The following is an 11,608-nucleotide window of genomic DNA, read 5'->3' on the forward strand; positions in this document are numbered from 1 at the left end:
TAAATTTCCAGTCAAGGTTCTAATAATATGATTCCATAGACGAATCTTGGAGGACAGGGCAGCGAGTGAGGACTTTCCAAAAAGTGTCGCCGTTTACGTAGTTGATTGATAGAAGATGTAGAACCTTCAAACTTGGGAAGTTGAGGGATGAAGAAGAGGGAGGATTAAGAACAATACAGCCATTTAGTTTCAAAACTACTAAAAGTTTACAGTAATAAAAACGAGTATTGGGAGAGTAAAAATATTTTTGGGAACCAAGGTCGAGATCGAGCTCTTCCAAGCCATGTACAATCACAGCGCGGACATATGTATCCATGTGGATTGGGTCACAATCCCAATCCCAGCAAAGGTAAAACTTTTTCAGGGGACAGGGATTCGCATTGTAAAGAGTCCAGACCTTAGATACAATAGGCGGAAATGTAAAAGGGTACCCATGACACTGATGTTGATAATCAGTAGGGTTTTCCTCCCCATCTGACGATATCGTATCAATTTCATCCTCGTCAAAGTTGAGAATTGGGACCCGAGAGTACTCCACCTGCTTGGCAAAATGCTTGTGAGAACAATCTGCTTGGTTATGAGAGAAGAGAGGATATGACAGAGGAGAGCGTCCAGTAGATTGCTGATCCTGTCATCAACCACTGTTGCTTCTTCTGGGTTAGAGGGTTTCGAGCGTTTTGAGATTGATTGAGGCTCAAAGTCAGGGGAGCCAGCCATTTCTGGCTAGCTAGGCAATTGAAGAAAGTTTGAAACTATCGCACTTCTGTCTCTGTGCTTGAGAATTGAGAAATAATTTTATGGATCATGGGCCTCGAAAAGTACTGATGATAGCAGCCCATTGCTGATCCTGTCGATTTTCTTATTTCGGGCCATTACTTCTTCTGATTTTGTTGAGGCACAAGCTTTGTGAGGAATTGTGTGCTGCAAAGCAGGAGCGATATAGAAGCAGAATCGCCCTCTGCCCTTTTTGTGACTGTGTTGAGGAGTCTGCTAACCATCTTTTCCTTCATTGCAATTTTGCTAGAGCTTGTTGGTATGGATCACCTCTAGCCTTGCATACTTCCTCTCTTGGTCCTATGACAGTTCAGCAGTGGCTCATCAATTCCATTTGTAGACATAAGAGGACGGATGAGAGTAGCATGGAAACTTTGCAGTTGATGTTCATCACCCTCTGGGCTATTTGGAATCACAGAAACCGAGTGATTCATGAAGGAGTAACACCTGATCCAATGAATGTCATTTTAACCACTCAAAATCTGTTTTGCAGGTACCAAGAGATCTTTCAACATCATCACAGTACTGAAAATAGGGCCTCTAGTCAGAAAATCATGGCTCAAGGTCTTGATGGGCAGTGGAGCATTATCCTCAAGATTTCTAGTGTCAGATAAAGAAGAAGGAAGAGGAGTGCTTTTGCTTACAAGGCTAGGACCAGGCAGGGTGCAGTGGTGTTCTATGGGTGTAGCAGCAGTGCAACTAGATCAATCCCAGGTGCTTTGCTTGAAGGCTTAAGAGAAGCAGCAATGACAACAAATAGGCCTCAATTCAACTAGATTTTGGTTTTGAGTAATAGTAAATATTTGGTTCAGTTGTTTAATACAGGCTAATCTCCGGATTGGGAAGGAAAAACCTTGTTTGTTGATTTTGTTTCCTTAAAGCATCAGGGTATGTGTTTTTCCTTCCATTGGATCCCTGCTTTTATGCTTGATAATGTACATATTATGGCTGATATGGCCTCCAGTGCTCCAATGTATTAAGAATGGCCTCAGCAACTAACTTTGTAATACTCTTTTTTTCTGGTTGATATCAAAAAAAAGAAAAAAAGATATAGAAGCAGAATCTGTAACCCTAGTCTAGCATGCAAGAGACTAGAGAAAAAAACTCTCAAAACAAACTTTTATTAATAAAAATTTAATTAATCACCTCCTTTCCTCAAAAGATTATTTATAGAAGAGATTTTCTCTTATTTTTAGAAAAAAAAAGAGTAAATTATAAATCACACTCCTTAAGATTGATTTTTGTCTCTAATGTTTCAAAATTCTGATACACTCTAAACTTGCAAAAAAGATAATGGACTTTCTATTCCTTCCATTAAAACTCCTAAACAAGAGGAAGGGAAGAATATTATAAAAATATTATTTTCATTCCATTCCATTCCATTTCATTCCCTCTCCCAAGCAAAGTCTTAGCTTCGTTTGGGAGTTCATAAGAATGAAATAGAATAATCAAAATTTTAATGTTAGTGATTGTTTTGATTAATATCCTTGATTAAGGAAAATGTCTAACTGGTTGTTAAGTGCCACGTAAATAATTGGCCCAATGAAATCATGACATGTCATTTTAGTCATGACATGCCAATAAATCAGTTGATTTATAAAATAAAAATAGAAAAAAAAATCATTAAAATCTAAAAAATTATGTACCAAAAATAGCTATACAAAAAATAGCTAGAACTCAACAAATAAAAAAAATAAAAACAAAAAAGCGAAAACAAAAACCAAACCAGATATTATTCATTTCTCAATCTCATAATTTCTAATCATCTCTCACTCTCCAAAACTCTTCAATCTCCATTCTCTCAAGCTGTTAAACTACTGAGTTTCCCTAATAGCAGGTTAAGCTCCAGAAATTTCTTGGAAGGAAAGAGCTAGACAAATAACTGGATGCTGATGAAGTCATGAAGCTATAATTCATGGTGCAGCAATACATGCAGCAAATCTAAGTGATAGAATCAAATAGACAAACATCTGGATGCTGATGAAGTCATGAAGCTATAGTTTTTGGATTAAAAACCTTTTGCTTTTTCTTTTCTCTATTCTCATTTTTGGTGCTCTCTCACTTTATTACTCTCATCAATTTCTTTTTGCCTCTTCGTTTTGTTTTTTTGTTTTTTTTTTGAGGGGGGCCTCTTCGTTTTGTTAATAGAAAGAAATTATAAAACTTCATATATTCACTTTTTTTTTTTGTGATAGCGATATATTCAGATTTTATTTTGATTAGATATTGAATAATTTAAGTTTCTTAATGATTATCTTTAAAAAAAAAAAATTCTAGAGCCGCCAATGAGCACTAGACACTTATTGTGCGATGAATAAAGGAATGAATGGAGAGAGAGAGAGAGAGAGAGAGAGATCACCTTTTTTGTGTGGAAAAATTATGGATTAAATGGATGAGAGAATGGCGAAATTTTATAGTAAATAAAATAGAAGAAGAGTCAAAATAAAAGGAAGATGAATAGATGAAGGAATTGTAACGTTAAGGTATAGAGTAGGGAGCAAATAAAAAAGTAAAGGTGAAGGGAAAATGTTAGAGGAAGTATAATTGTAAGATGAGAAATTAATAGTGAGAAAAATAGTTAGAAAAGAGAGAGAAAGTGTTGGAAAGAGGTGGATAATGTGACTCAACTAGAGTGTAGGAAAAGAAGTTTCTCTCTCAAAGGAGCTTGACTTCTTTGCTGTAGTAGAATAGATTGTCCCTTCATCAAGAAGGTGTCTTTTAGTCTCCTTGGAATGACAAGCTTATTCCTCGGGTCTGGGTTCTTTTTCTAGGGTCTAGGGAAATACAAGAGTGGGTTTTACACCTTCCTACCAATCAATGGACGATCTTGCACACAATTGGAGCCGTCTCACCATATCTGACAGGGAGGGACCCGATTGCTACCTTACCCAAGCAGATTCATCCACTAATTTTGCATGTAGCCAATTTTCTCACGAAGAGAGCGCTGAATATTGATGTCATTGCAAGAACCTTCATTCCTCTATGGAGGGGACGTAATGGCTTCAAGGTTCAGAATCTCGGCGACCACAAAATACTCTTTACCTTTGACAACAAAGCTGATGTTGACAGAATTCTACAAAGCGAGCCATGGAGTTTTGACAAACACCTTGTGGTGATGCAGCGATATGAGAAAGAGGATTGTCACGCCCCAAACTCGAAAGGGTCCAAAGCATGAGAAAAATATCTAAAAGGTACCTGTAGATTTTGTTCCTTTTGACAATTCAATTCAAATAAAATCATATCAAGTACCAACATCAAGAATTATCATAATAATTTCATTAAATATACTCCCAAAGTAAGTCAGAGCTCTATGCAATAAATACAATGACCATTGGTCGCAAAAGAATGGAGGTCTGAATAAATAATTACATATCATCAACTTGTCCCATTAGTGGAAATAAAGGCATAACCACTATTAGATACAAAAGAATTGGGTCAAGCCTACTCTAAGTTATACATCGTCAATTATCTTCATCACAAAAGTTAGCCTCCATCAACAGTTAGTCTAACTACTGCTAGCCACCAAAAAACTATCTCAAAACAATAGTTGCCTACTTTGAAAAAGTTTGTAAAATGATGGAATGAGACAGAGCCCAAAAAGTAGTATAATTAATGGGGGTGGAGGAAATGCAAGTTTCATTACGATGAACAGTTTACAAAGCATGTTATAATTTGGGAATTTCCAAGTAAATTCTATGAAACCATTTTCAAAAATAATATGACAAGAATGAATGAACTGACACAACACAAAGCTTCTCAAGATACTCTCATGAAATTACATACTATATATTCATCAAAATATCTCAACATGAAACTACGTACTATACACTATGCGAAATAACAACACCGTTACCCAAGGCCACATGACAATCGCCAACACAAAACCAGAACTAATTTGCCGACACAAAGCCGGAACTAATCTGCTGACACTAAGCCGGAACTCATTCGCCAACACAAAGCCGAAACTCATCTGCTAACACAAAGCCAGAACTCATAACCATCACAAAGACGGGTGCTAAGATATCAATATCATAGAGACTATAGCATCTAGCTAGGTAATCACCGGGTAATCACATGTCACAACCCAAGGGTAAAAACATGAAGAGCTCATAGTTTACATGAAATTAAAACGCAATTCAATTTCAAGTAATTTCACAAAAACCTTTGAAATATCCAAAATATTCACAAAGTTCTCAAAACCTTCAAACTCATTTCTTGTCAAGAAGATTTTGTATCAATTTTCCCAAATATCAAAGCATCTTTAATTTTGCAAATAATGCAATAAGAAATAAAATCCATTATCAATAATTTAATCAAAGATGCTAATCTTTTCCATGCTAACAAATCATGCATTTCTCCCACATGCATTGCCAAATATGATGCCATTTTCACAAATAATCACATATATTAAAGTTACAGCATAAAGATTTGTAGGAAAATATAGTTTCCATAAACAATTTCCCAAAATGTGTTTAACCCAAAAATGATACTTTATGCAACATGGTTATTTTCCAAAAATATCTCATCAAAAAGCTACTTACCTTGCAACCCGCAAAAGCCTAATTTGCCAAGCTCCAAATAAGATTAGCTAGAACCTAAACAATATCAAGCAAACTTATCACAATAGGCATAAAGCTTGATATTGCATTTAGCTATGAATTAGAAATTGCTAAATAAGGAATTAATTAGGCAAGCCTAGTATTTAACCTCACAATTAATGTATTCCACTTCCAAAGTTTCTCAACAATTTCAGTACAAGGCATAGACTCCAACTTATCATCATGTCATTCCAAGCTTCACCTTTACCATAAGAGATTCTAACACTTTATGAATTTCTTCCTCAATATACATGTCATTTTCAAGAGACCCATTAAACAACAGCATATATAACAATATCCACCATTACAAACCCCAAATGTAAATCCTCCACTAGCTCTAGATACATAATAAAAATTAGATTCATCAACTATTTCACATTAGAAAGCCAAAACTCTCAAATCTTCACCACTTAGCTAACCATCATTGCAAAAATCATAAAGCCGCTCATCAAATACATTCACCAAGACCAAAACCCATACATAAAAACACATAAATATCACTTCTAATGCTCATAAATCACATGGGTATTATTATTAAAGCTTAGATAAACATAACCTCAAGCAAAAGCATATAAACCCACCAAAAGATTAGGAGTCTTACCTTAAATCAAAAAGATGAAGGTGCCTTAGAGGTTCCTAGGGAGTTTTCTAGTGATCTTACCGGAAAAATTGTGGTGGACGAGGTGAGGAGTGGTACTGGTTGGAGAGTGAGGGAGTTATGAGAGAGGAGTGTTGTGTAAAAAGAAAAGAAAGAAAACAAAATGTGAACAAGAGGGATGGCCGACCAAAGAGGGAGAGAGGGAGATATTTTGCAAGATGTGTGGTTGGGAATGGGTGGGGTAGGTGGGGTAGTTGGGAGACACGTGAGACCCATAAAAATCTGACCCTTCCCCCCCCCCCCCCTTCTTTTTTTTTTCACTTTGACTAGGACGTTACAAGGACTCCATTCAGGATCTCAAATTTGATAAAGCAAGCTTTTGGGTCCAGCTTCATGGCATCCTAATATGCTATATGACCATGGAGGTAGCGGAAAAGATAAGTTTTGTAATTGGAGATGTTTCTTGTCCTACTAAGTCTAAGGATACAGACAGAGGTAGTTTTTTATATGTTAGGGTCTCAATTGATTTATCACTCCCTTTGTGCCATGGACGTCTAATCTCTTTAGGGAATGAGAAGCAAACATGGGTTAGTTTCAAGTATGAAAGACTTCCAAACTTATGTTACTGGTGTGGTCATCTCACTCATGACGATAAGGATTATGAGATGTGGATTGAGAGGGAGGGGACACTTCAATCCGATCAACGTCAGTTTGGTCCTAGTATACGCGCTCCAGTTTTGGTCCTATTAAAAAAGAATGTTATCAATGTCCTAGGTTTTTACTCAACAAGGAAGCAAACTGGCTCATCTATGGATTGCGATGGCTCAGTCCAAGCCTCGGTGAATCTGCGTGCCTTGGATGCATCGGAATGACAGAAAGGTGGTGAAAGAAACAGCCAGAAGAATTTGAACAGTCCTAAATCAGCAAGTAACGTTCGACAAGGAGATAAGTTGCATGCACATACGTTACTTGAGTTGTAGCTAGAAGTTATTCGGGTGAGTCATGACACCAGTGGTGACTCTAGGAAATTTTTTTAGGGTGTTCCTCAACAAGCATAAATTACACAATTTAATAAAAAGAAATTTTTATATATTGACAACAACAACAATAAAAAAAACACGCAAATACATAAAATTTACAATTGCTTTCCATGAGTTTTCATATTTTGAAATCATTGCATGGTAGTCTCATTATAAATGCTACAAGCTACATCTTTTTCAATATACACAACTAAGCAATCATTCATCCACTGATCTCCCATTTGATTGCGCAGTTCGTTCTTTATATATTTCATTGCTGAAAAACTTCTTTCTAGTGTTGTAGTAGCAACTGGAAGGGTCAAAGCTAACTTCACAAGCAAATAGACTAATGGATATGTCTCATGCTTCCTTGTGCTCACTCACTTTTCAGTAAGTTCCCTAATTAAAGCTCTAAAAAGAAGTCCTTGCTGCGCATATCAAAAATGTAATTTTGAAGTTGAGAGTCAAGCGTCAAAATATTTGTCCCAAGAAAATCAGAGGGATAGAACTTAGCTAGACGTATCAACTTTTCCTTATCAAAAGCCATAAATGAATTACTTGGATTCAAGCAAGCCATACAAAGTAGCAAATCAGTATTCGCCTTAGAAAAACAGTTGTTAAGCTCTTAAAGTTGCATATCTATGACTGTGTAGAATAGCTCAACACGATAATGATGTAAATTTGTATTTTGTTGAGTGTTGCGTCGCGGCCTCCTACTAACTACAAATATTTTATCCATGTTCAAGATAAAAATATCATGTGTGGTACAAAATGAAGATGCTTCAGTCAATAAAGATTTCCATTCATCATCTCTCATCACTTGTAAACGTTACTTAGACACTTTAACAAGATCCATAGTATTTACTATATCCTGATTTTTTTTTTTTTTGCAATGCTATTGACAACTCATTTGTGATCCCTAAAATGTTTTTCATCAAGTGTAGAGCAAAGACAAATTCAAAAGATAGAATTGATCTCATAATAGATCGAAGCTTCAACTTTTTGGTCGAAGAGGCTGTCTTCTTCAATAATCTCAAGTACATCAATAACATCAAAGAACATCAAAATCAAGTTGAGAATAGTCCCATAATATGATCCCCAATGTGTATCACCAGGGCGTTTAAGATTTGTCTCTTGATTCAAACCTTGCCCACTTCTACGTACACCATTCTCTAAATCTTCTTTAATTTTGGCAAATTCTGCATCTCGAAGAGCATCTCGTCTCTTACAAGAGCTTTCAATAACAGTTAATAAATTACTAACCATATAAAAAAATTCAGCAATTTTAATGTGATTTTTAGCAATGACAACAAGTGTCAATTGAAGTTGACGAGCAAAACAATGGACATAAAATGCTGACTTATTCTCTTTCAAAATTAAAGTTTTGAGACCATTGATATCACCTTGCATATTACTAGCCCCGTCATAACCTTTCCCACGTAGGTTCGATAAACTCAAATTATGTTCACAAAGTAAACATTCAATAGCATATTTGAGTGACAAAGCGGTGGTACTTGCTACATGTACAACACTAAGGAACTGCTCTATAATAATTCCGTTTTTGTTCACATAACGAAGAAGGAGGGTCATTTGTTCTTTCACTAAGATATCACGTGACTCATCAACTAATATTGAAAAGAACCCATTGTCAAGATCCTTGATGATGACTTTTGATGTTTCACGTGCTATTGCATTCACAACGTCTTTTTGAATATTAGAATGGGTAAGCTTGCAATTTTTCGGAGCTTTTTGCAACACTTCATTGATAGATTCATTGTGATCCTCTAAAAATTGTAGAAGCTCAAGGAAATTTCCTTTATCACTTGAACCTTGAGATTCATCGTAACCATGAAAAGCTAATCCCTAGCATAAAAGGAATCTTATGCAATCAACTATTACATTTAATTGAACCCGATATTCAATTTTATCTTGATTTGATTGCTTAACCAAAACACTTTGAATGTGTTGCTTTTCCTTCAGTAGATCTTCACTCTTCTTGACAGCTTGGTTATGAGCACTATTAATACCTCCAACATGGGAATCTAACTTCACAAGCTAATTCCAAAGTTTGAATCCCTTCGTTACAAAAGTCTCACCTCCTCCTTGCTTACCAACATCTTGCCCAAATAAGTAGCAATAAAAACAAAATGCGGCATCCTTGTCTATACTATATTCCAACCAATTTCTATTTACATACCATTTGGATCTAAATTGACGGGGCTTTCTAGAAAAATATGATACAGGGTAATCATGAACAAGCTAACAAGGGCCTTTTGTTAAATAATATCTTCTTATTTCATCATGATTATTAGGATGATAAGATGATATCTTTTGTCGTAGCCCAAGATCTGAAGGAAAATTTTCTAAGTTAAAGTCAACACAAATTTGCTTAGAAGATGAAGATGAATCTTGCACAGGAGATGAATCTTGCATAGGAGATAAATTTTGGGTACGTGGTTTTCTTATCAAATATTTGTCTATAATTCTAGCAAAAGAATAAAAAATAAACTATAAGTTCATTTGAAATATTAATAAAATTATTAATAATTGTTGTTTAGTTGTTTCATTAATTTGTTTGTCTTTTAACTTTTATAAACTATAATTTGTTATATTGGTATTATTGTTTAGCTTAACATAATTTAATTTGTTTGTCTTTTAGAATGTATTGGTTAATTATACTGCTTTAATTATTGTTGTTTAGCCTAACAATAAACTATATTGCTTTAATTTATTTGTCATTAATTATATTGCTTTAATTTGTTATATTGTTTACACTAAAAGAGCCACTAATGTACACATTACACATCCCATGTGCAGCACAATAATTAAAGCACTAAAGCAGTGTAATGTGCAGCCCGACCCCCTCATGTGCCCATCTACCCCCACCCTACCCAATACACAAGCACGCCTCATGCCTAATGCCCCTGCCAATCAGAAAATTTCACAATCACACATTACACTAAAAGACAATTAATATCTCACCAACACTAACACACTATACACACCAACACCAACGGATAAGATAAACTAATAAAGCCAAATTCAAAAAGTCAAAAACAGACAAAATAAATTAATAAAGCTAAAGTTTGGCCAATCATAGACTCAGTTCAAAAGAGAGAGAGAGAGAGAGAGAGAGAGAGAGAGAGAGAGAGAGAGAGTTAGTCTTATTAAAGAATAAAGAGAGAGAGAGAGAGTTTCATTCATTTCATAATTTTCATTTTAGTTCAGATAGATAGAGAGAGAGACAGAGAGAGAGTGAGAGACAGAGAGAGAGTCAAAGAGAAAAAGAGAGAGAAGTTACCTTAGTAAAATGAAATACCTTGAGGGAGGGAGCACTGGAGCAGCTGAGCAGGGAGGCCTGAAGGCTGAGGCCGCTAAGGTAGTGACGAGGCGACGTGCAATTTACCGATCTCTGTCCGCCAATGAGGGTTAGCGATGAGTGACGATGACGCGAAGGGGCGAACGAGCGACAACAATGATCTAGACTAGGCCGATCTCCGACAAGCGAGCTGTGACCAATCCGATCTCCGTCTATTAGCTTGAGGCTCAAGCGGTGTTGCTCTAAGGGACTGAGTTCAAGTTTGCTTTAGGCCTTTAGTGGTTTTTATTTTTATTTTTTTTTATAAAGCCTTTAGTGATTTCTGATTTAGACCTTTAGGGACTGAGGCGTTGCTTTGTTTTTTTTTTTTTTTTTTTTTGGGAAAATCTGTGGGTTTGCTACCTCTATAATCTGTTGGGCTTGCCGTGGGTTTGGCTCTGTTACAATTTTTTTTTTTTTTTTTTTTTGGCTTGAAAGTAGAACATATAATTATTTAAAAAAAAAATTTAAGTGTGTTCCTAATTCTGTGATTGACAGTGTTCCTAATACAAAGCAAATATAAAAAAAACTATAAAAAAAAAATTCAGGTTTTTTTTTTAGGAGCACCTTGAGTTGCACGTGCCATCGCCACTGCATGACACTATAATTCCTACAGCTGTTTTGGACAAAGGAATTAAACACATCAAAACGTAAAGTAACAGATATTAGTGAGCTGTCAAAATTCGATTCCGTTGACTCTCTGTATTCAATTCCAATTGAAACTGAAACACGTGCATCCCACACTCTCCTAATTCCATATCAGGCTAATGAATTACATGCCCACTGTGTTAATGAATCACATACTGCCCAGGATTCTGTTAGGGTTTCATCAAATCCCAATCAGCTATGTGTGCTCCCTACTTGGACACACCATGCAAGACCAGAGAGTTTCAAGGACAACACAAAATTCATGCACTGCCCAGGCCAAAAACGGTGTGCCAGTACGAGTGAGGTTCTTCCCGAATTACCTAACAAGCGGCTTCAAGTTTTTCAAGTTGAAGATGATGACTATCTTGATATGGTGGAGGCTGGTTCCCAGCCCCACCAAGAACAATGAGTTGCCTAGCATGGAATTGTCATGGATTTGGGAACCTAATTACAAGGAAAGAGCTTGTAGAAATTATACAGGCAAAAGATCTCTCTGTTCTTTTTAGCCAAAACTCTGACAAATGAAGCAAAGCTAGAACAAGTTCAACATAACATAGATTTTGATTATAGATGGGGGGTTCCAAGGGAAGGAAGAGGCAAAGGCCTGGTTTTG

General features: G+C 36.0%; 1 protein-coding gene across 1 annotated transcript; it reads right to left on the reverse strand.

The window, feature by feature from the left end:
* Positions 1-7,946: 7,946 nt before the first annotated feature.
* Positions 7,947-9,145, reverse strand: LOC142615986 (uncharacterized). The gene is made up of 2 exons (XM_075788883.1): positions 9,086-9,145; positions 7,947-8,852 (listed from the first exon to the last, which is right to left on the reverse strand). Exons 1-2 carry the CDS (start codon positions 9,143-9,145, stop codon positions 7,947-7,949), a joined length of 966 nt encoding a protein of 321 aa, XP_075644998.1.
* Positions 9,146-11,608: the final 2,463 nt, after the last annotated feature.

The sequence above is a fragment of the Castanea sativa genome, chromosome 11 (genome assembly GCF_040712315.1).
Source record: "Castanea sativa cultivar Marrone di Chiusa Pesio chromosome 11, ASM4071231v1".
NCBI lineage: Eukaryota > Viridiplantae > Streptophyta > Magnoliopsida > Fagales > Fagaceae > Castanea > Castanea sativa.

Bases quoted from the DNA above. Each gene is read 5' to 3' on its own strand.
- LOC142615986 (XM_075788883.1), bottom strand. From the start codon at position 9,145: ATGCCGCATTTTGTTTTTATTGCTACTTATTTGGGCAAGATGTTGGTA. The intron at 8,853-9,085 runs GTGAGACTTTTG...CTTTTATGCTAG, and splicing joins TGTTGGTAAGCAAGGAGGAG to GGATTAGCTTTTCATGGTTA.